A 25,326-nucleotide genomic window follows, 5' to 3' on the forward strand; every position below is an offset into this window, starting at 1 on the left:
AAAGGCGAGGCCTGGGGGAGTTATAGAGTGAGCTCACCCCACAGCAGCAGCTCCCCACTCTGGCTGTTGTAACTCAGTGCATTTAGCTCACAGCACCAATCAGCTATGGTCCATCTGCCCCTCTGTAAATGGGGAAAGAAAGTAAATGGGGTCAAACCTGAGTAGCGCTCTGACCCTGAGCACCAGGTTGCAAGGCCACTCTGTCCGGGGGCATAATCAAATATGTTTTACAACCATTTCCAAGATTTCACAGACTTTATTCAAATTCATAATTTCCATGATCAGTGTGACAAAATCACAACCTTATTTATCACACACAGTACAAAGAGCACGGAGGTCATGAAGCACTTCCCTTTCACAATTTGTTTAAATCTGTATGGACTGAAGGACAAACATGTTTTACTTCTAAGCAAGTTGTTTGCAAATTACATGATAAACACAAGCATTGAACTAGAGACGATCATTACAGTTCATGACGCAGAGGCATGGAAAGGATGGAAGACATTTTCTGTTAAGTTAGCAAATACACAGAGGAGGTGTTTAAACCTGTGCAATGGAATTTCCCCGGCAACACAAGACAACACATATAACTTCGACTGAGCCAAGGCTCCGGGTTACAGCGTTCAGCAGCAAAGGCACCATCTTTCTGTAAACATGGACTCCTCTCACACCAGCTCTCTAAAGTAGCATTCAGAGCATTTTATGGAGGTACAGCAAGTCATAGCCCTCCATTGCCTATGACCACTTTACCTTTGTGAAAGGGTTTCGATATTCAATAGATCACTATTAAGTCTCCCCTGTATGTATTATGATTAATTCATGCAGAAAGTGCTTCCCCTTGCCTGTATTGGGGTACCAAAAAGTTTCATATACTGTGGTTTTCCCCAAGGCAGGTAAAGCTTCAGATTTCACTCTGACACATTCATGCCTGCAATTATTTTTTTGTTCTAGGTATTGTGCTAAAGACAGGATCCCTCAAACAGAAGGGCTGGTTTAAAATTTGCAACACATTTATATTAAAAAATACTGTTAAAATATCAATCCCTTTTAGTTGTGTGTCTGCTCAGTCCCTCTCTCCCCAGTAACAGATTGTGCATTAGGAAAGAGTGACTTTGCGCAAGTGAATTCATCAAATGTATTGACTTCATTTAAAACTGACTGGCCATTTGTTATGACATTTATATTTTTGATGCAAGTTTCTTTACCATGAGGTTCTGAGCGTGCACTGCTTTCAGGAGGGTAGACAGCATTCAAAGAAACCTTTACCAATAAGACTACCAAATTTGAAAACAGCTATGATAAATATTCAATATAAAGTTAAAACCATTTATGCCTTAGACAAAATGAATTGTGCATCTTCATTCAGTAATACTGAACGACTCACACCAATATTCTAACAAAATTCTTACGACTCATACATACAAATCCAGTGATTATGCTAATTAGTGCACTTCACTATTACATGAAACTTGTGCGTTTCTACAGTATTTTCCTTCTGTCTCACAGGGCTGATTCTGACTGGTATTTTAACTCAGTATTATTCTTTTCATGTTCTGTAGGACTGTCAACTGGTACCTGCAGAAAGAATTAAGGGATTAAGTAGTTATACAAATGAAGCTATCCCTGACTTCAGTTTGCCAGTGAACAATGAAACTAATCACTAAATTCTACAGTTCATATAGCCAGTTAGACTACATTACTGTTTTAGAAACTAGATTTGGTGAATAATTAGTTTGAGTTAGATAACAGAAAGGCATAAAAAAAAACAGATTCCCTTCCCCCTTCAATTTACGATTAAAAATTATATGGAATTTAGATCTCCTATAATTTTCCCATCTATATTACAGATGAAGTGTTGACATGGATCTTACTGAGATTAACATTCAGTTCATTCCCACTGTATTTAAATACAGTAGAGGAGGATCTTGAAAATAAGGAAATCCTGCTGTAACTTATAGGTACACGTGAATTACCTAAAGTAGGCAGAAAACTATGTGATAGATGCTGTTACAGTAAGACTTCACAAAGGCATCTTCATTTCCTTGAAGGTCAAGAAAAATACAGGATGGAAAATTTCAACTGTTTACCCTCATTTAAACAACTAGTGACTACATAATATATTGCAAAGCTAACAGCTAGGAATACACATCTTGTGATCTACTAAAGAACATAAAGCAATGCTTATTGCTCAACTTTCCCTCACTTCAAAAGGAGCAAAGGGATACACCAGGGATCAGCAACCTTTGGCATGCAGCCCGTCAGGGAAATCCACTGGCGGGCCAGGACGGTTTGTTTACCTGCAGCGTCTGCAGATTCGGCCGATCGCAGCTCCCACTGGCCGTGGTTCGCCGTTCCAGGCCAATGGGGGCTGTGGGAAGCGGCGCAGGCTGAGGGATGTGCTGGCTGCTGCTTCCCACAGCCCCCATTGGCCAGGAGCAGCGAACTGTGGCCAGCGGGAGCTGCGATCTGCCGAACCGGAGGACCCTGCAGGTAAACAAACCGTCCTGGCCCACCAGTGGATTTCCCTGACAGGTTGCGTGCCAAAGGTTGCTGATCCCTGGGATACACCTAAACCGCACTCAATAAATTCACCATGGCATGAAACTCTACCATGCCTCTCTTTCATACATACGTGGATCTCACTTAAAGGGAAGAAATGCCAAATGTATAGCATATACTCCTAAGCCTATACTTAAAAAAAGCTCTTTGCAGTAAGCACTGTAAATTTTGATGCAGTTAAAGGGCTAATCTGCAGCAAGCAATATGGAGACCAATACCAGCTATTAAGAATAGAGGAAACTCTGAAGGCACAGGTGGCACTGTCCTATATTCTGAAGAACCGCTAAGAGATATACACATATCAGTTACATAGAGAAATAATCAGATAACTGAGGGAAGGTCCTAAAGTGTATCAGCTGCTCTAGCTGAATTAGGAAGCAGTCACATATTGTATTTTGATGTTAAATACTCATGTAATTACAATATTAAAGTGCAATAATATAATCAAAATAAAAAAAGGTTAAATCACTTACAGCTTTAATGTCTGTGTTCAAAATCCCAGAATTTATAGTCTGTCTCCGCAAATCTGATTTGATTAAGGCTGAAACAAAGAAAACATTTGTAACCCCCCAACTTTCACATACCGCGACCATTCCAGGAGACTGGCTGTACCACTATGGCACAGATGTGGCAGTTTCTTTATCACCTGTTCAAAAGAGATTTCTTTATTTGCACTCTGACTTATTCACCTACCCATATTCTTCACAAGTTTTAAACTTGTCCCTCACAGAAGTCATTTAACAAGTTTTTACATGAGACATTTTCTTAACCACATTAAGACATCAGTAGGGGCATGGTGAATGTTGATGTTTTTGGCAAATACTTCCCTGTACACATGTAAACTTCCCTGTACACTGAGTAAGTCCCAGGTATAAATTTGTGAACAAACAGTAATTTCTCTAGTCTGAGAACGTTAGAGCTGCCCATAATGAAGTCTTGTCAGGCTGTTTGCATGTCTCTAAATCCCTCAGAAGAAGACCCTCAGAATAGAAGACTTTTGTACAGAATCTCTTATATGAAAGAACAGAACAGTTTTATTTCTAGAGGGAAAGCATCTACTTCCACGCCCCAGCACCTCTCCCACGTTCCCTCTGAGTGCACAATGTCCAGGGATTTCTTACTCAACATCAGACCACCAGAAAAGAATGCTATCAAGCCACCCACTGGGGAATGAAAGCATGTGAGTGGGACACAGTATTCCAGGAATCACTCTCAGTTAAGTTTCCTCCAAGTCAGTTCCTCTCTTCAAAGCAACATGCTTTGACATTCAAATGCATTAAATTACAAGTATGGTCTAGTGAACCAAGCACAGGCCCAAGATCAAAAAATCCCACACTCCAACCATGAATTTGACTTGTTGTGGCACATTGAGCAAGCCACTTTATCTGAGGCATAAACAACCTCCTGTCTATATAATAAGCATGATTTGCTTCAGTTTCTTTGCACCACATTATATAAGTATTAGGATTATTACAGTATCAAAAATGTTCTGGATTACTACAAAAGTGAGGCAGTGCTATCATTCACTTTTATGGGCTGATAAAGCTTTATAGGCCTATTTACAGTAACCACCAAATTTCTAGTTCTTCATTGGATAATTTACCTTTAAAAAGGTCCCTAAGCCAAGGAATCAAACTCAAGCTAGTGAGGGTAAACTTTCATACACACATAAAATGCTATTATTTCTTCACCAGCCAATTGACATTCAGCATTCCTCATAATCAAAAGGTTCTTATCTTAAGCCCACTCTCAGTGGTGGGTATTTCTAATTGGCTAACAAGGTTAGTTTTTCCTCATTATATTCCATAATGGACAGTTTTGCCCTTGCAGACAAAAAATAAATGTGCAGAATGCCAATGCCACCCAAAAATTTAACAAGTCATTAAAAAGTGAATGCCTAATCAGTTCTCAAAAAACAGCTACAAGACATGAATGTTTTGCACAATAGCAGCACACCGCTAAAAAACATTTTTAAAAAAGTAATTCGTAAGACAATTACTAGTAAAATTGTCTATGCCCCACATATATATGGCTTCAGATAACATGAGATCTTATAAGACAGCCTTGCAAGCTTGTCAGTAAAACCTACAGGCAAAAATCTCCTATCACACTCAAACACCAATATGCACAAGAGCCCCATCCCCCAATACACACACCACCTGCACATGTGGATATGTGCAATCCAACACTGTAGTGATGAGGCACATAAAACTTTGAACTCTCTTGAGCTATCAGGTTTGAGTAAAGCTCAACAATACATAAATCTACCACTAGCAACTAGTTTTACAGATTTTAGCCAACTCCTTACTCTCATAATTTTGTAAGTAATACCCCTCTAGCAGTCAAATCTCCAGAAAATGAGATATTAGCCATCAGTGATGGCAGCTACCATAACTAGGCAATTCCATCCCTTTTCTTATGGCAGCTGGAAGGAATTTGTGGTTTTACCTCCAAACTGGCAGATCAAGTTCATACAAAGAAACTTCTTTTTCACAAAATAAAGTTGTGCGCTGTCTGTTTATACAACTATTGGATCATTCTATTTTAGAAGAGTGATCACCTCAGGCAACTACTAGAGAAAGTCATTCACTCCAAAAACATTGAAATCAATTAAAAACACCTGGAGCTTTTCACAGGCCAGAAAGGACCATTGTGATCATTTAGTCTGACCTCCTGTATAACACAGGCCATACTACACAAGGCCAAAATAATTCCTAGAATATATCCTTTAGAAAAAATATCCAATCTCGATTTTAAAATGATTGGTGATTGAGAATCGACCATGACCTTGGTAAGCTGTTCAAATGGTTTATTACTCTCATTGTTAACAATTTATTCCTTATTTCCAGCCTGATTTGCAGTTATTTGCTGAGCAATGTATTTGATTGTAAAAGAAGAAGCTTACAAGAAGTGGAAGGTTGGACATATGACCAGGGAAGAGTATAAAAATATTGCTCGGGCATGTAGGAAAGATATCAGGACGGCCAAATCGCACCTGGAGCTGCAGCTAGCAAGAGATGTCAAGAGTAACAAGAAGGGTTTCTTCAGGTATGTTGGCAACAAGAAGAAAGCCAAGGAAAGTGTGGGCCCCTTACTGAATGAGGGAGGCAACCTAGTGACAGAGGATGTGGAAAAAGCTAATGTACTCAATGCTTTTTTTGCCTCTGTTTTCACTAACAAGGTCAGCTCCCAGACTGCTGCGCTGGGCATCACAAAATGGGGAAGAGATGGCCAGCCCTCTGTGGAGATAGAGGTGGTTAGGGACTATTTAGAAAAGCTGGACGTGCACAAGTCCATGGGGCTGGACGAGTTGCATCCAAGAGTGCTGAAGGAATTGGCTGCTGTGATTGCAGAGCCCTTGGCCATTATCTTTGAAAACTCGTGGCGAACGGGGGAAGTCCCGGATGACTGGAAAAAGGCTAATGTAGTGCCAATCTTTAAAAAAGGGAAGAAGGAGGATCCTGGGAACTATAGGCCAGTCAGCCTCACCTCAGTCCCTGGAAAAATCATGGAGCAGGTCCTCAAAGAATCAATCCTGAAGCACTTACATGAGAGGAAAGTGATCAGGAACAGTCAGCATGGATTCACCAAGGGAAGGTCATGCCTGACTAATCTAATCGCCTTTTATGATGAGATTACTGGTTCTGTGGATGAAGGGAAAGCAGTGGATGTATTGTTTCTTGACTTTAGCAAAGCTTTTGACACGGTCTCCCACAGTATTCTTGTCAGCAAGTTAAGGAAGTATGGGCTGGATGAATGCACTATAAGGTGGGTAGAAAGCTGGCTAGATTGTCGGGCTCAACGGGTAGTGATCAATGGCTCCATGTCTAGTTGGCAGCCGGTGTCAAGTGGAGTGCCCCAGGGGTCGGTCCTGGGGCCGGTTTTGTTCAATATCTTCATAAATGATCTGGAGGATGGTGTGGATTGCACTCTCAGCAAATTTGCGGATGATACTAAACTGGGAGGAGTGGTAGATACGCTGGAGGGGAGGGATAGGATACAGAAGGACCTAGACAAATTGGAGGTTTGGGCCAAAAGAAATCTGATGAGGTTCAATAAGGATAAGTGCAGGGTCCTGCACTTAGGATGGAAGAATCCAATGCACCGCTACAGACTAGGGACCGAATGGCTAGGCAGCAGTTCTGCGGAAAAGGACCTAGGGGTGACAGTGGACGAGAAGCTGGATATGAGTCAGCAGTGTGCTCTTGTTGCCAAGAAGGCCAATGGCATTTTGGGATGTATAAGTAGGAGCATAGCGAGCAGATCGAGGGACGTGATCGTTCCCCTCTATTCGACACTGGTGAGGCCTCATCTGGAGTACTGTGTCCAGTTTTGGGCCCCACACTACAAGAAGGATGTGGATAAATTGGAGAGAGTCCAGCGAAGGGCAACAAAAATGATTAGGGGTCTAGAGCACATGACTTATGAGGAGAGGCTGAGGGAGCTGGGATTGTTTAGTCTGCAGAAGAGAAGAATGAGGGGGGATTTGATAGCTGCTTTCAACTACCTGAAAGGGGGTTCCAAAGAGGATGGCTCTAGACTGTTCTCAATGGTAGCAGATGACAGAACGAGGAGTAATGGTCTCAAGTTGCAATGGGGGAGGTTTAGATTGGATATTAGGAAAAACTTTTTCACTAAGAGGGTGGTGAAACACTGGAATGCGTTACCTAGGGAGGTGGTAGAATCTCCTTCCTTAGAGGTTTTTAAGGTCAGGCTTGACAAAGCCCTGGCTGGGATGATTTAACTGGGACTTGGTCCTGCTTCGAGCAGGGGGTTGGACTAGATGACCTTCTGGGGTCCCTTCCAACCCTGATATTCTATGATTCTATGATTGGTTCTAAAAACCCCCACATATTTAAACGATCATTCTGGCTTGTAAACAGACAGACATTACTGGCAAAACTAACTTCACCCTGTAAATCCATTTAACCAAATCTATCCAAAAATCTCTATTTCTTAAGTGTGTTTTTTCATACTTTGGATTTAAAAATCCAGCTTTATGTACTAATTTAAACTGATGTATGTTTCTTTCATTTGTGTTTACTAAGATGTTTTGCAATGCTTTGAAGATAGTAAAATGTTCTAAATTTATGAAGACACTGTAGAGATGCAGCCAGGAACATGACTGTATACGTAGTTACTGTGTTGTCCTTAGAATGAGGTATGCATGCAGTAAATATTAACAACAATTCTTTAATCAAGGAATAATTTTCCATCCTTTGACATAGATAAGAAAACTGTGTGTTTAAACTCTATTGCTTTGTTGGAGACATTAACTCATCAACAAAGAACAAAAATACCTATATAAATAAAGGTAAATAGCAAATGTGATTAGTTACCTGTCAAAATAATGCCTATTAACATCCAAGCACAGAGGAAAAGGTTTCCTGCACGAGGGCCATAATCTGTTATGAGCTTTCCTTGAACCAGTGTAAAGAAAATCCCAAATATCTGTAATCAATCATAAAACATTTCAGATTTTATTAGACTCATTTAGTAAATCTCTTCTAATTTAGCTTACAAAAAGTCAGATCAGTGTATTATAGTTATTCTACCAGTCTAGAGACTGGTAAACAAACACTATAGGAGCACAATAAAATGCCAGCAGTCAAATCTAGGACTGTTTCCCCAAAAATTCAGGCAGAGAGGCTTTATTAAATGTTACCCTCATTTACAAGAATAAGTCTGCAATAACCTGTGCTGAAGCATTAAGGAGTCCTGATGAAGTGCCTTCAGACTCTGGGTAGGTAATTTCCACAGCAAACTCAAAGCCAAGTGGGAGATAACCCGTCATGAAGAAGCTGAAGGGGGGGAAAAAAGAAAAAAAAAAAAAAGGTGAGAACAAGAGTATCCTAAGTGTGGCGCTATTCCATTGCTATGGATATGAAAAACAAACCTGAACAAAAGGTCATTTTAAAGTATCAGGTTACAGTGTTATGTGCTTGATTTCAAGAATTTATATAGTTTAGGGCTTAATCTGGCCCTCCCTACTTATCTGCCCTTGTTTTACAATGTCATTCTCATATCCTTCCACCATTCTAGTCCTGACACGTTTGTCTGGTTCTCATTCATAAACGATCTGTGCCGTGACTCCACGCAGCTCCTGGAAGCAGCGCGGCATGTCTCCTCTCCAGCTCCTACGCATAGGGGCAGCTAGGTGGCTCTGAACGCTGCCCCTGCCGCAATCACCACCCCCGCAGCTCCTATTGGCCAGGAACCACGGCCAATGGGAGCTGCAGGGGTGGTGCCTGCAGAGAGGGCAGCATGCAGAGCCACCTGGCCGCGCCTCCACATTGGTGATGGAGGCGGGACATGCCACTGCTTCTGGGAGCTGCTTGAGATAAGCGGGCCTGGACCCTGCACCCTGACCCCCTCCCGCACCCCAACCCCTTGCCCCAATCCCCCTCCTGCCCTCCGAACCCCTCAGTCCCAGCCCAGAGCACCCTCCTGCACCCCTCAACCCCTCATCCCCACCCCAGAGCCTGCACCCCCAGCCAGAGCCTCTTCCTGCACCCTGAACTTCTCATTTCTGGCCCCACCCCAGAACCCCCAACCCCAGCCAGAGCCCTCACCCCCTCCTGCATCCCAACCCCCAGTTTTGTGAGCATTCATGGCTCCCCATACAATTTCCATATCCAGATGTGGCCCTCGGGCCAAAGAGAGTGCCCACCCCGCTGTGGAGGAACGGGATTGACCATCAGTAGAGACACTAGAACTGCACCTGGGGATTGCTGTGGAAATTGGGGGAACTGAATGGAGGGCAGATGGGAACTCAGTGTACTTACTTTTTACAATTATAACTTAGACTTAACGCCTATCATCACCCCAGTCGCTTCACTTGTATATCCCTTTCCCCACCTCTTTGTTTTTTTAGATTATATGCTCTTGGGGGCAAGGACTGTATCTTCCTCTGCATTTGGGATGTGCCTAGCATATTTTGGTTGCTAGAAAAATATACATTGTACATAGTAGCAATTATTATTAGTGAGCTCAAATGCCCAACCCCACTACTTTTGTTTATTTGGGGGCCTGATCCAATGCCCACTGAAGTCAATGGGAAGACTCATTTGTTTCAATGGGCTTTGGGTCAGGCTCATATAAGAAAGCTAAATTCTGGTCTTCATCACACTGGTGAAAATTGAGAGTAAATCTACTGACCTCAGTGGACCAGAATTTGGTCCACTCACCCATTGTATCTGTAGTATAAGATAGGTCGTATGTATGGAAAGGGAGTTTTACAGGTATAGTCTTTTAGTTTAAAAAAAGCCATTAGATACCTTCAGATATAGTTTTTAACTGGAATTACAACAGGTCTTCCTTTCCCCTTTGATTCCTTACCCAAGCACTCCTCCAGTCACAAACACTATTACAAGGTGTCCAATGTCCAGGGTGAAAGTAAATATGACCATTCCAACAAATGAGAGAATGTAAACGATTAAAGTAGTCTGTCTGCAAACAAAAGCCAAGAGAAAATACCCACCGTAAACCTGAGAAGGCAATACATATTGTCCAACATGGACATCGTGTGAATATTACATATTCTCTTTGCTATAACTGAAATATGAGTTTTAAAAATCTGCTTCAGGTAATTCCAACTCATATATATACAAATTGTGCTAACGGATGCAGTCTGAGCAACTGAGGCACACATTAGTTTTATTAGCCAATCATATGCAGCAGGGCAACCATCCTACTGCATTACCATCCACTAGGGTTATTAAAGCTACTGTACATAATTTATAATAAAGAAACAGTCACTGAAATAAGAACTTCACTCTAAGACCGTTCTTGTTTTGAAAATCAACATCCCCTATTTCCCTTATACATGTTTGCTAAATACCACAGCATATGCATTCTACAGAGCCTGTAACAGTGTTCTGCTCCACAGACATCCGCTGGATTAAAAGCTATGTTATGCTTATTTAAAGACCCAGTAGAGGGTGCAAAAATTTGAATAAATAAATTAAGCTCCTAATTTAAAATGTGGTGAAGCCAGTATGCTCCACCAAAGGAGGAACTTGTTGGGTCAAAGCTGGAACAAGATAGAATTGGGAGAGGTGGGTCTGCTGGAACCCAAGATGCCTTTCCTATTTTGCTAACGTCATGCATACATTCTCCAGCCACAGGGATAGACAGAAACCCCTACAAATTCTCACATCACCCCATAGTGGACTCAGCCCAACCCTGCCCCAACCTCATTCTGGCCAGAAACCAATGAGATAGACTCTAAGACTCCTACCTCAGTCTCAGTCATGGCACTCCCTCAAGGACAAAGAAAAATCATGGACATACTGTTTTTTTTTTTTTTTTAATCATTTCCCTTCCACAAAGGTGCACTTGAATCTTTGCATTTTTATACAAGACTCCCCCTTCCCCCCCCCAACAATTACACATCCGCCCTACCCCTGCCCATCCCAACTCCACTCACTCACTTACTTGTATGTTTTGGTGTAATCCAGCCACAAACCACAAATAATGGAACCCACCATTCCTGCTACCACCAGTGTCAAGCCAATCCTCCCAGCATTCACTTCTTCTCCCTTTCAACAAATATTTATATGGTGTTTATTAATAACTCACTTCCACTCAAGGAGTCAGGCTCTCAGACCTCTTGACAGTTATAAATTCAAACACTAGTACTTATCACCTCCATAACTGTATGGAGCATGCAATTTTAAGGGACTACAAAGGAGACTGAATCCTTGATCACACAAATGCCCACAAAACACCTGGGAAACCAACTCTGCAGATATACAAATGAAAAAGCAATGGATTCCAGAGAAACTTACCACATAATATGTTACTATCATTTGGTTCAATAATGTGGAGACAGAATAAAATGCCCCAGTCATCATACCTGCAATAGCAAAACAACATGATGCAATCAAACGTTTAAATTAAAAGAAGCAACATTCCCCACCAGGAAACTTAGTAAGTCACCAGCTCGATGTCTACTTATTGCCTTTTTTTTTGGTAAAAGGTTTCTCTGTATCCTAAAGCGCCCCTGCCCTCCCGCTATAATCTGTGCCCAGACTCTCAAGGGCTAGCATTCAAGCCACCATCTGTCTGAATGAGTTGAATTAGAATGACAATTTTAGGGGTCTATGTTAGCTACTCCTTAAAAGGAAGCACTCAAACTAAAAATCACACATGTCCAAATGTATTTTACCTATTCTTAAAAATGGTAATTAAGATAACAATAACTTAAAGAGATTAGAGAAGATATATTTATGCTTTCCTCAGTGGGTTTGCTTTGTGCATTTAAAAGCATTTTATATACAGTCAGCTTCATTGTTCCCACAGTTTGTTTCCCTAGGTCTTCCACACATCAGAGAAAAACAAAGCAATAAAGCTACTTTCCTCAGCAAGTCTTGCTCTCCCAGGCTGTGTCTACACTAGAGACATTTACCATGCTACATGACATTTGTCCCCCCAGAACTACTCTCTTAATCATTTAGCAGCTATAAAGACTATGATTTGTCAAGGCTTCACATCAATTAAGCTTCAGTCATTCCAGGCCCAATCTTAATGTCAGAAGTGCTAGTCCAATTAGTATAAGTAGTCCTACTATAGGGGGTGAAGGATGTCAGGTGTAGAGCTAATGACAGCCTTTCATCTACCTGCTTCCCCCAAAAGTACCATGATGCACTGAATTCTGCTCATAGTTTTTGAGAAGACCACAGGCCACGCACAGTTTTTGATCTCAAGCTGTTAAATGAGTGATAGCATGGCAAAGATTGGATGGACTCTAGGAATGTATCTGGCCTTTATTACCAGCCTAAAGATAAAAGGCAACACTCACCATAACTGATCAGCAAAAGCACAAAAGGAATATTTCTGAACAGATTAATTATTGATTGTTTATAAGAGTAATCTTCAGGAGGAATGTCCTGGAGAACTGCTTGAGCCTGGCTTGGAGGAAATTTAGGCTTTTCATCAAACACTAGAACAAACACAAAAGAACAACATTAATAGAGTTTTTCACCCTACTTACCTTTACCAGTTTACCTTGAGTAATGGCTTGGGATTTTACGTGAATACAAAATGTTCCGGTTTAAGAAACATGGTAAAATAGATTTTTATGAAAGCATAAACAACAAATGTCTTCCATTCAACTTTATCCTCTGACAAGAGCTAGCCAGATTGAACATGCCACCTCCATTCACTCTGGTTGGAGTGCTACTGACAAACATACCCTAGAGACATTTTTCATCTGTCACATGTTTGGGCCCTTATATCTTAGAATACAATTACTCTAAGCAAATGCCCAAGTCATGCTATGGCATAAATTAATTGGCGCACTATTCAGAGCACTATGTCTCTCTTTTCAAGATGACTGAACAGCTTACCCAAACCAGGATCAACATATTCCACTCTATTTGGACCTGGTCCAGTTTGTAGTTGGAGTCCCAGAAGTAAACAAGCCAGTGGATCAGCACTTCCCTAAATACACCTTGAGCTAACTTCAGTTAAGAAAGAAGATGCAACAGTTCAAGTCCTGAAACTGAAGCATTAGTATTGGTAAGCCTCCACCATAACTTCTTTTTAAAGAACTTATTTTCCTCCCGGTTGAGAATAAAGGACCAAGATTAAGGGCTTATCTACACAAATAATTAGTTTGCAGTAGCTGGGATCTGAATCTATCCCACACTAGCCTGCTGTGAACTAAATGCCCATGTGGACTCTGCTCCGCACATAAACAATTCATTAGCACTCTTTGATCTAGTCCTCTTTAAGATGAGGCTAGATCAAAGCGCATTAATGAACTGTTACGGTGTGTCAGCAGGGTCCACATGCACAGTTAATCCACAGCAGGGTAGATTAGGATATTCACAACCCAGCCTGCTGCGAACTAAATGTTCATGTAAATAAGCCCTAAGTGTCCTTTACTCTAGATATCCTTCAAGGGAGACCATTTTGTTTCACTGGAAACTTGTCAAGTTACAGTAACTCAGTTGTCTTCTTTCTGATTGGCCCCACAGATAACTGAAGAACAAAACTTGAGAAAATCTGATCTGTGCTATTGCCCTTACATTAAAGCTAAGATTTTCAACCTTTTCTCATTTGCAGACCCCCAAAGATTTTGAACGGAGATGTGGACCCCTTTGGAAATCTTAGGCACAGTCTGCGGACCCCCAGGGGTCCACGGACCACAGGTAGAAAACCACTGTTCTACAGTAACAATCTTTTGCAGACTGCTTAAATAACCAGTACATTAGAGGACTGGAAAAAAAGGAAGAGTGTTTTAACTGTTGATTGCTCCTTCTCATGCTCTAACGTGTCCTTGTTCTAAAGAAGAAGTCAGCTGACTTTCCCTGAAAGCTTCTTTGAATCCTGGTTTGATGGGAGATTATTTTTGGATAACATTGCTATCACAACCTATGACAACCGATATTAAGGCCTAAACATACTATAATCTATTTAAATTGTTTTAAAAAATAATATTTTATTAGTACATTTGCTGCCTAAGTTTTAGAGTCAAACCATTCAACTGATGGAAGTCACTGGCTAAGTACCTGGAACCAGCTGTTTGTTGAAGTGCTAAGCCAGCTTTTGACAGCAGTAGCTTCTTCTGCAGGTACAGAGAGAATATTTTCTTCATTTCAGTTTATTCCACTAGTTCAGTTCAATGACTAGTCAATTCAAAGGTAAGGAACTGACTGGGAGCTGAAAAAGCAGGAAAGCTTGTTTTCCTCTTCCAATGACTGAATAAAAACAAGATGTCAGAGATCGACTAGCCCTAAAATCTTGAAGGACATGCAGACAAGAAACAATTACTTTAATTCACTATCTACAGACCATACTTCCTTTGATTAATAAAGCAGTTTTAATGCAAAACATGTTTTGATTACTTTGAATATACTGGTTACATACAAAAACAAGTAAGTTAGTCTATTAAAAGCAATTTTAAAATGTTTTTCTGCATTTAACTGAATTTCAAATTCCGTTCAAATTCAGTTTGCCACAAATCACAAGCTAAAAACCAAAAAAATCAAATAAGGAATGTGTCATTCTTCATTTTGTAACACAATAAAAATATAAAAATTAAGAAAATCTGAATATATGTTAAAGTATAAAATTGCTAAAATAAATGTGTATAGATATAGTTTATTAAAGAGTAGTACCAAAAACTTAGCATAAGGGCATTTAATAGCAAATCAACATATTTCAATTGTTACCAACCAATGAGAATCAGCTATTATTTAGGAAAATAACTAAAAAGTACAAAAGCAAAACAAAGAATAAAAGTGATGATTTAACTCAAGGTTTTCTGCTTGCTGATTCATATCATGATTAAAATCAATCCACTCTGGAATGAAGCAGGATCACATTAATCAGATCACCTAGCCCTTGTCTTAAGTATTGAGATGTTCTGCTTACAGTGTCAAAATGAGGGTCAATCTAGCTCCCTTATTTAGTTATAAGGCCAAAAGTGCACTGCTATGCTAACTCCATTATATCTCAGTATTGTAACATTTGTGACAAAGATCACAAGATGAAAAAAAATAACATTTTTGTGCAGAAGACCTGTCAAGGACCTCTACACCATTTATGCACCATTTTAAAGGGCTTAAATGGTACACAAGTCTTCATGCAGACCCTCTACAAAAGGGTGAATTTCACCCCAATCACTAAAGGTTCTACAATACACAAACATAAGAGAATAGGGCAAGAAGAGACTTTCAGTGGTACCTGAATTTACATGCTTTGGTATGTGTTTGTATCAGACCCTTAACAGTCTGTAGTATAACTTATTTTATTTATAATATTAAAAGTTGGATTTCTGTAAATATACCATTGGCTCTGGAGTTTCTTTAGGGATCTTTTGGATACGAATAGGTCAATGAACCCATTAAAACCTTTCTGACCTTTGTGTATCTCTCTAAAGACATAGTCACACCATACTAGTTCAATATGCTGTGGATATAAAACCAGTGTCAAAAATTGTTCAAGTGGCATTCAGCTGTATTTGATGATTTAGTATTTTTCCTTTTTTCACTGTAGGTGGGACCACTAAAACAGAAAGCACATAAAGGTTTATGAAATAAAGTCTAAACACAAATCCTTTCTTACTTGCTATTTAACAATACTTGAATGTGTTTACATTTTATCTTAGTAGGATTCAGTTCTCATTATTTTGATTTATTCAATTAGCATTTTCCCCTACCACTTCCTTAAACTTTCGACATCCTCAGGTTAGACAAATTCAGACACTGATATTTGGTAATCACTAGACACTCAATCACCAATCTGTAGTATTGATCAGCAGCTTTCACATTGACTGTGAATGAGAAATGTGAATTCAATATCGAAGACTGGAAAAATAAGAGCAGCTCACCAGCTTTATAAAACCACAAATGTCCTATCCATCTTCCTGAAGCTTTAGCAAACAAAACCCCACTAAAACCTCACAACTCCTTCCACCCTTCCAATGACAGGTAAGGAGGTTTTATCAAGAAAACAGGAGATAGTTTATCTGGTGTAAGAGGAAATCAAGCTCAACTTCAGGTAAAAGTTATACATGTGGAACATAGACATGTGTATCCATGTGGAATAAAGCAAAGGGAGTATCAACTATGAAAGCCTGCAACTCATTCATTTATCATAGATGTAACTGACCTTGGGCTTGTATAGAAGGGTTAGAGCCTGGCAAGCTGGGATGTAAATCTACTGCTCGCTAACATGCTACACACAGTCTGCGTGTCATGGACGCTGCTGCTGTGCACTGAAAGTTCCCTATTCCGCTTTGAGGTCAGACCAGCCCTAAGAATACTGTTTTTAGCAACCAGTGGAATGAAGAACACCGTCCCCAGGGTTCAAAAGGAGTACTCTAACTCCGGCAGCATTAAGCTAAGATCCTGTTTCTGAACACTTCTTTAAACCGACATCAGTCCTTTAGGGAATCTCCTGATGTTGGGATGGCTGAATATTTTACAGTTGTCAACTGAAGGAATGGCAGAAAATTGAGAGACTTCAGTTATACAACAAGTCCAAAAATAGACTAAGAGGGAGCAGAGCATGGAGACATTTTATCTGCTGCCAACAAAGATAACAGAAATGGACATGGTTAGTAACACTGGAGGGTTTTATGGACTGTAGTATGAAATGCAACTTTGCTGGACACACTAGATCAGAAGCTGATGTCTCATAATCCAAGCTGCAAGATAAAGAGACTCTGGCCTGGGGATGCAGAACAAGGCTGTCTTCCTGGGCTAGACATTCTGAAGACAACCATGACAGATCCAGAAGATGCACATACCTATACTACTTGGCCCAAACAGGAGGGATCAGAATGACACAGGCCTTGTCCTGTCTGATCACCAATGTACATACAAATCCACAGAATAGGAGAACTCTGCTCCAGTCCTAACAAGAACACATCTCTAAATGCGTTTCCATCAATCTCTGCTCTGAAGCAAAACTGAGGGAGTTTTGCATTGCTACACCTGCAGCTAGCCACAGAAAAGGAAGGTACTGAGGCAACTGGGGCCAGGCTCTTACAATCTCACCTGTGAGCATTCAGTGCCTTGAGGCGCTGCTTGTGCAATCCCAACACCCACTGCTTTTTGAGGACCTTGGGGCACATCCCACAAGAGGTAACATGCAGAAACCACCTCACGTATTATCAGTGTACAATTTACTTATTCTCAAATTTTCTGCTCCAATGGCATTTCAACTCGTTTAAAGTTAAAACAGGAAACTGAGGCTAAGTCTACTCTTAAAACATCTGCTGATGTAGTAACAGTTAGGGTTGTGATTTTTCTTTTTAAATAACATTGTATACCAGCAAAAGTTCTAGCTTAGATGCAGTTATACTGGCAAAAAAAACAAACAAACAAACATGCTTTTGTGGGGAAAAGCTCATATAATTTAGGGAGCTGGTATTTGCTATTCTGACAAAAGCACTTTTTGGTATAAGAGGCATCTATACTAGGAGAGTTTGCAGATCTAGCTATTCCTGCAAACTCTTTTTAGTGCAGACTAGGCCTAAGTCTATTCAGGTCTTTTTCTACAGCTCAGGGCCAACACACAACACAACATAGCATGGTTAAACACAGGCAAACACTATTTTAGACAAACAAAACTTGCACATGAATTCAACCTATCTAGATACTTATACAGCCCTTACCATTATAGTAAGCTGCGCCTCCCAAGAACAAAAACAAGCACATTTAATTCACCACTTGCTAAGAGTATCTCGACAGAAAGCAGATGTTTGGTGTGAGACACTGATAAGTTTATTCCAAGGAAAGCTAAGTCAAAGAGGTGGGATTTGCAATTTGTTCTAAAAGCCGCAGTTCATGGAATTTAGAGTCACTACTGGATTGCTTTGCTCACACAGCCACCATATGAAATGTTTCACTTACCAACTAATGTTAATAAGAATAAAAGTGTGGATACTGCTGCTGTTCCATAGAACATGATGCTGATATTATGCCCCATTAGATCAGTATCATCAACTGTGTTTGGAACCAAAACTGGTGGTAACAAGAAGCCAATTGCTGTGCCAAGCTGCAAAAAGAAACAAAAAACAAATACACTTTCCTGTGAACACAAGCAATCAAAAGAACAAAGAAAAAAAGTCCTAACCTGTGGAATACGGAGCTTATATTATAGCACAGAAAGTGATTAATAAGAATTACAAAGGAAAAGTGTTCCTGCATTGTACTGAAGGGCAGCAGTTATTGATCTGTCAATTGTACTTCACAACCAACAGCCAATATTTCCATAAACGAGTTTTCCTCTCTTCACTGCAATGCTACAGTTGGAATGTTACACACTGACAACAAAAAAAATTATGGAAGTCCTTCTGTAAGGAGGAAATTTCATATGAGAACACTGCTTTATGCACAGACATTTACTTGGCTTGTCATTCTGTAACTGAATGTACAGTACATCTAGACAGGACATGCGTTTCTCTTACAAACCAGTCTTCCCTCGTTCTTGATCATAATCCTGCATCTGACTTCACAGCCTGATGTTATAAAAGGGAAGTTCAGCATTATATTTTCACTGCAGGATTAATCAGGAAGAGATTGGCAACTGGGAAGGGAATACCTTTGTAGAAACACATTTTCAGTTACTATTAAGCCTGACAAGAAGTGCCATAAAATACAAAAATAGCAGATTTATGTTTTGGGCCAGTTTCAATTCAGCCTCTAATTCAAGAAAAATAGAAGGCTATGACTTAAAATTTGGCTCCTGGTATGTAAAACATTTGAAAATTTCTGCAGGAATAAGCAGAGTTTCTTTAAATTTCTCTTGGTTTTGTCTCTTGTTACTGGCCGCTGCTGAGGCAGTTTGGGTGGGAGGGGGCTAAGGGCTGGGGAAGGGAGTTGAGGTGCGGGGCGGCACATACCTCGGGGAGGCTCCATGGAAGCTGCCGGCATGTTCCTGCAGCTCCTAAGCGGAGGGGCCAGGGGTCTCAGTACGCTGCACACGCTCACAGGCGCCACCACCACAGCTCCCATTGACTGTGGTTCCCAGCCAATGGGAGCTGCGGAGCCAGAGCTCATGGCGAGGGCAACGCAGGGAGCCCCACTGGCCTTCCTTCCCCCTAGGAGCTGCAGGAACACCCGGAGCCGAGTAGGGAGCTTGCCAGCCCTGCCAAACCTCCCCCTACACAGCAGCAGCGGGGGTGCCGGGCCACGCCCCAGTCCCTGTGGTGCCCCCCCAACCATCCCCCGAGAGCATCCATGGTCCCAAGTGTTAGTTAGGGGAATATAGTACAAGTCATGGACAGGTCATGGGCCATGAATTTTTGTTTACTGCCCGTGACCTGTCCATGTCTTTTCCTAAAAATACCCATGACTAAAACATAGCCTTAGAACTAACTAACTCACTCTTATAGTGGGGTAAGACGACTTCCAGTTGAACAAGAGTGAAATTATCAGCTCCTCTCATGAATTATCCAGTCGTGCTGGCAAGATTACTGAGGATCACCAAAGGGCAATCCTAGTCTGTTTGTCCTGAACTGGTTCATCAGATCAGGACTACAGCTGGTGAGCATGAAGACTTCTACCTGAATTTAGGAGCATGAAAGGGGCAGGTCCTCTTGCCTACCCCCAGCATCCCTCCTCCATATGGCATCCCCCATAGAAACACCACATGAAGGTCTGAGATGTGGAGTCACAGATGTGCGCAGGGAATGGGAGTAATCAGTTCTTAAAGGGATTCCACAGAACTAATAGCTAAGTAACCTAGCACACCAAGGCAGCATCATCATAGAGAGCCTTGATGCAAGAATTGCTCTGATTCAGAAGGACTGAATGACAATTTGCCCCAAGCTCACCCTCAGACCACAAGCCCTGCCTACATCTCCACATGACTCTCATCCCCCACGATCTTCTCGCCTCCACCCCGGATGCTGCAGTATTATAGTAGTATTTGTTAGTGTATTTATTCTCTCTTCTTTTTGTTTGGGAAAATGATAATCAGTTATTTAACACAAAGCTAAACAGACCTTTCACCTCATTACAAGTCTCAACTGAAGCTTGTTTCTCCATTAGTTTTTTTCATTGTTTACCTAACTTTCATTGGATTAGTTTTTCTGAAAAACTCTTAAAAATGGAACCATGCTGTACATATTTGAAACAAGCACTTTGTAAGTTACTTGGTGATGTTACCCGTTTTGTTCTTTGATGTGCTCATTGCTTTTTTTTGCCTCTGTCTTCACGAACAAGGTCAGCTACCAGACTACTGCACTGGGCAGCACAGCATGGGGAGGAGGTGACCAGCCCTCTGTGGTTCGGGACTATTTAGAAAAGCTGGACGAGCACAAGTCCATGGGGCCGGATGCGCTGCATCCAAGAGTGCTAAAGGAGTTGGCGGGTGTGATTGCAGAGCCATTGGCCATTATCTTTGAAAACTCATAGCGATCCAGGGAAGTCCCAGACGACTGGAAAAAGGCTAATGTAGTGCCCATCTTTAAAAAAAGGGAAGGAGGAGGATCCTGGGAACTACAGGCCAGTCAGCCTCACCTCAGTCCCTGGAAAAATCATGGAGCAGGTCCTCGAGGAATCAATTCTGAAGCACTTAGAGGAGAGGAAAGTGATCAGGAACAGTCAGCATGGATTCACCAAGGGCAAGTCATGCCCGACTAATCTAATTGCCTTCTATGATGAGATAACTGGCTCTGTGGATGAGGAGAAAGCGGTGGAAGCGTTATTCCTTGACTTTAGCAAAGCTTTTGACACGGTCTCCCACAGTATTCTTGCCAGCAAGTTAAAGAAGTATGGGCTGGATGAATGGACTATAAGGTGGATAGAAAGTTGGCTAGATTGTTGGGCTCAACGGGTAGTGACCAAATGGCTCCATGTCTAGTTGGCAGCCGGTATCAAGTGGAGTGCCCCAAGGGTCGGTCCTCAGGCCGGTTTTGTTCAGTATCTTCATAAATGATCTGGAGGATGGTGTGGATTGCACCCTCAGCAAGTTTGCAGACGACATTAAACTGGGAGGAGAGATAGATATGCTGGAGGGCAGGGATATGATACAGAGGGACCTAGACAAATCAGAGGATTGGGCCAAAAGAAATCTGATGAGCTTCAACAAGGACAAGTGCAGAGTCCTGCCCTTAAGACGGAAGAACCCCATGCACCGCTACAGACTAGGGACCGAATGGCTCGGCAGCAGTTCTGCAGAAAAGGACCTAGGGGTTACAGTGGACGAGAAGCTGGATATGAGTCAACAGTGTGCCCTTGTTGCCAAGAAGGCCAATGGTATTTTGGGATGTATAAGTAGGGGCACTGCCAGCAGATTGAGGGACGTGATCGTTCCTCTCTATTCAACATTGTTGAGGCCTCATCTGGAGTACTGTGTCCAGTTTTGGGCCCCACACTACAAGAAGGATGTGGAAAAATTGGAAAGCGGAGGGCAACAAAAATGATTAGGGGACTGGAACACATGACTTATGAGGAGAGGCTGAGGGAACTGGGATTGTTTAGTCTGCGGAAGAGAAGAATGAGGGGGGATTTGATAGCTGCTTTCAACTACCTGAGAGGGGGTTCCAAAGAGGATGGATCTAGACTGTTCTCAGTGGTGGCTGATGAGAGAACAAGGAGTAATGGTCTCAAGTTGCAGTGGGGGAGGTTTAGGTTGGATATTAGGAAAAACTTTTTCCACTAGGAGGGTGAAACACTGGAATGCGTTACCTAGGGAGGTGGTGGAATCTCCTTCCTTAAATATTTTTAAGGTCAGGCTTGACAAAGCCCTGGCTGGGATGATTTAGTTGGGGATTGGTCCTGATTTGAGCAGGGGGTTGGACTAGATGACCTCCTGAGGTCCCTTCCAACCCTGATATTCTATGATCCTATGTGGTTTGTTTAAGTACTTGCCATATTGGATCATAAGGGACAGATAATTTAGCTTCTATAACATTTAGTTTAAAAGAAATACATCAGCCAAAGCCTCCATTAAATTATAATGAGTCTCTAACAGCCTTGTGCCTTTGAAAACTTCAGAAAAGATGCTGAATCAGAGCAGTCAGGTTTCTCATACAATGCCAGCTTTGAAATGACTAACTAGTTTAGATTTTCACTTATGTAGGCCTGCCACACTCATTTGCAAGGAAAAAATCACATTAGTTTGTGGGGAGGATGCACAAAAACGTACTGGATCTTAACTCTCTCCTTCTTGTGATAGAGAATTTTGCTGTGTGCATATCAATGGAAAATCTCTCTTGAGGTCTGAGTTTTCCTCATTCAAACAACATCAGTTCCTTATACTGTATTAGAAAAGCAAGCATGCAGAAATACACCATTATCAAAGTGTGCTCCGCCCCCCCGCGCCACATCAGCGCCTTCTAACTTCAGCTGAGATTTTCCCCAGTTTCAACCAGATTCTTCTCTTCCCCTCCTTCCGTCTGGATTTCCTTCCCCTCTTCCTTAACCTCGATTTCTCCCTTCTAAACCATGGATTTGTGGCTGCTGCACTGATGAACACCGACCTACCCCTGTCCCCCCACGACTCAACCGGGCATTTCTTTTCAAAAAAGAAGGGGGCAAAGCCGACTCCCACCTTCCTACACAGCCCATTTCCCCCCGGACCTTTCGCTCCCTTTCCGCATTAGCTCGCTCTGCCCTCCCCTTTGCCCCAGGCCCTCCCAGGCTCACCTGGTTGCCCAGCACGGCCACGGCGCAGGCAGTGGACACCTCCCTGGGCCCAAACCAGACAGCGGCGATGCGGGAGGGCAGCCCCAGGATGAAGACCTGGGCCACCGCGCACACGGTCTGGGCCAGCAGGGTGAGCGGGTAGAGGTCAGGCCGGGCGCTGGCACACTTCAGCCAGGCGCCCAGGCAGTTGAGGCCGGAGCCCAGCAGGGCGGTGAGGCGCAGGCCGCGGGTGTCCAGCAGCCAGGTGGCCGGCAGGATGAGCGGCACGTAGGCCACCATGTAGACCATGGAGAGCCAGTCCACGCGGGAGTGGGAGGCGCCGTAGAAGCGCACGAAGACGCTGCTCAGGATGCTGTACTGGATCCACTGGAAGGCGTTCACCAGCGAGTAGAGGCTGAACACGGCCAGCACGGGCAGCCTGCGCCAGGAGAGCCGGGGGGCCGCCCGCGCCACGCCCGAGGAAGGCAGCATGGCCTGCGCCTCCGGGAGCGCCCCAGCATCCGCCCCGGCCGCGGGGCTGCCGCGCTCGGCCTCCTTCCCCGGGAGGAGCCCATTGGGCTGCGGGGGCATGTCCCCCTCCTCATCTTCCTCCTCCGCCCCGTCCCCAGCCATGGCCGCGCCCTCCCCGCCCAGCTTCCCGAGCCTCACGCCCGCTGCGCCGCTCCCGCGGCCCCGGCCGGCCCCGGCGCCGCCAGCTTGGTAGGAAAGAGGCGACAGAGGCGCGCCGTGGAGAGTCCCTAGTTCTGCCGCGCGCGCGGCCCCGCCCCGGCCCCATCTCCTCCAATCACAAGAGAGGGGCGGAGCTTCTACGCCATCCTTTTATCCTACCTGGGGCGAGCGCGTGCGCCCCAGCCCGTCAGGCCACTTGCGCTCTCCCCGGTGCCCGCGGGCGCTACGCCTGGAGCTGTCCAGCCGCAGCGCCGGGCCGGTGTAGGGCACTAAAGTGCTCACACCGGCCGCCCTCCTGTGACCGCCCTGGCCCGGCCCTTGGCCCTCCCGCGGGTTGTGGGAGGAGGGGCGTAGTGTATTAAACTGCTCCGTGTAGGAATGTGCTACTGGTCGTCGTTACTGATACGTAATGGATTGTAATAAACGGCTGTTGTAGTAAAGTGCTACCGGCTGTAGCAAAGGCCTACAGGTAGCAGGTTCTTGCACTGTGGTGTATGTGAAATTGCTACGTGTAGAAATGTGCTATCCGTAGCAGTTATTTATACGTGAGCATTGTAAGAAACAGCTTTTGTCAAAAGATGCTCAACCCCTGTCCAAAGCAGTCCGCAGAGTCCTCTGGCTAATAAGGGCAGGGTGAAGGGCAGTGGCTTCAGCAGATGTCCTGAGCATGCTCAGTACACTGTAAGTAGCACATTACTACGGAGAGCACTTTACTCCGCTACACCTGGCCTGAGCCAGGTCAAGTGGGGAGTGGGGGGCTGAGAAGAGGGTCTCCCCCCATAGGGAAGCTGGGAGCCCAGCAGAGAAGCAGGATCCAGCCCCCTGCCCTCTCAGTGGCCCTGCCCCTCCCCCGGATGAGGATCCAGCTGCCCCCTGGCAGCAAGACTCCCCAAAGAGAGGAGCCCCTGCCCCCTCCCCGCATGCTCAGGGTCTCTGCCCCATAGGGAAGTTGGAAGTGACGTGGAGAGGATCCAGCCCATCTCACCCCCCACAGAAGGACCACTTCTCTAGAGGGGGCCAAAGCCCAGAAAATGTGGGGAGAGGAGCCAGGGGCCTTTCCCTGCTGAACACCCTTTGAACTGGGGGAGCTAGAGCCCAGACAGGGATGGAGGAAAGTGCCAGCCCCTCTTGCCTGCTGGCAGAGCTACTGTCCAGGACAGCCCATGCTTAGGAGCAGGTGGAAGATGCGCTTCAGCATTGACTGTAATGTATACCCTGCCTGACTAGGAGTGAAGAAAGTCTGGCCCACAGGCTCTCTTAACCTCCCTGGGCCATCGAGGACAATCCCATGTAGTGATGGAGAGGATCCAACCCTTTTACCCCTACAGGAACCCTCTCCCCTCAGGGGAGACAGGTTCAGGTTCTACCCCTCTGCCCTATTGCTCCCCTTGGGAAACTAGAACCCCAAAGTCAAGAGAAGGCATTCCCTCTATACAGTGAGCCAGAGCCCAGCTAGAGAGATGTAGAATAGTTCTGCCAGATAATCTCCCCAAGAGGCAGAGCCAGAGTCCAAAAAGCGAGGAACCAACACCTGTTGTTTTATACACCCTTCCCTGCAGGAGGAGACAGCCCTACTCCCTCACATTAGTATTGCTAATCCCAAGCATTCAAAAACCAAGAATCATGCCTCATTTACATGGTGCCACGCTAATTAGGTTGTAAATTCCAATTTGTACTAGCCCATGTGGATCCTGCTGGCATGCACTGAAAGTTCCCTACTGCATGTTAACGTAGTACTGTTTGAAACAGGATTACATTAATACACACCACAGAACTTTCAGTGTGCACCAGCAGGGTCCGCATGGATCAGTTAGTGCACAATATGCTCGTGTGCATTGGAATTTATATCCCTCCCAGCTATGCGTAGAGCCCTGCTCAGATAAAAAAAAATTTGGATCTGCATCTGAGATAATTAACTTGTATCTGACCCACGATCTGCACTCCACTTTTTAATATGTATCTGCACCAGCACCCTATCTTGTAATCT

General features: G+C 43.5%; 1 protein-coding gene across 3 annotated transcripts; it reads right to left on the reverse strand.

Moving 5' to 3' along the window:
- Positions 1-240: 240 nt before the first annotated feature.
- Positions 241-23,419, reverse strand: FLVCR1 (FLVCR heme transporter 1). Of its 3 annotated transcripts, XR_006289840.1 has the most exons (11): positions 22,671-23,366; positions 17,928-18,072; positions 12,362-12,502; positions 11,349-11,416; positions 10,996-11,099; positions 9,898-10,008; positions 8,255-8,360; positions 7,899-8,010; positions 3,033-3,100; positions 1,974-2,058; positions 1,541-1,575 (listed from the first exon to the last, which is right to left on the reverse strand). XR_006289840.1 is itself a non-coding variant. In XM_043543672.1 (10 exons), exons 1-10 carry the CDS (start codon positions 23,280-23,282, stop codon positions 1,501-1,503), a joined length of 1,542 nt encoding a protein of 513 aa, XP_043399607.1. In that variant the 5' UTR covers positions 23,283-23,419; the 3' UTR covers positions 241-1,500. The 3 variants fall into 3 exon arrangements, 2 of the variants coding, with proteins under 2 accessions (XP_043399607.1, XP_043399608.1); XM_043543672.1 differs by lacking the exon at positions 1,974-2,058 and having other exon boundaries at positions 241-1,575; positions 22,671-23,419; XM_043543673.1 differs by lacking the exons at positions 1,974-2,058; positions 12,362-12,502 and having other exon boundaries at positions 241-1,575; positions 22,671-23,389.
- Positions 23,420-25,326: the final 1,907 nt, after the last annotated feature.

This window comes from Chelonia mydas, chromosome 3 (genome assembly GCF_015237465.2).
Source record: "Chelonia mydas isolate rCheMyd1 chromosome 3, rCheMyd1.pri.v2, whole genome shotgun sequence".
NCBI lineage: Eukaryota > Metazoa > Chordata > Testudines > Cheloniidae > Chelonia > Chelonia mydas.

Bases quoted from the DNA above. Each gene is read 5' to 3' on its own strand.
- FLVCR1 (XM_043543672.1), bottom strand. From the start codon at position 23,282: ATGGCTGGGGACGGGGCGGAGGAGGAAGATGAGGAGGGGGACATGCCC. The intron at 12,503-17,927 runs GTAAGTGAAACA...TGTTTGTTCTAG, and splicing joins ATTCTTATTAACATTAGTTG to TGTTTGATGAAAAGCCTAAA. The intron at 8,361-9,897 runs GTAAGGAATCAA...CCCCCCCTTCAG, and splicing joins GTGACTGGAGGAGTGCTTGG to CTTCTTCATGACGGGTTATC.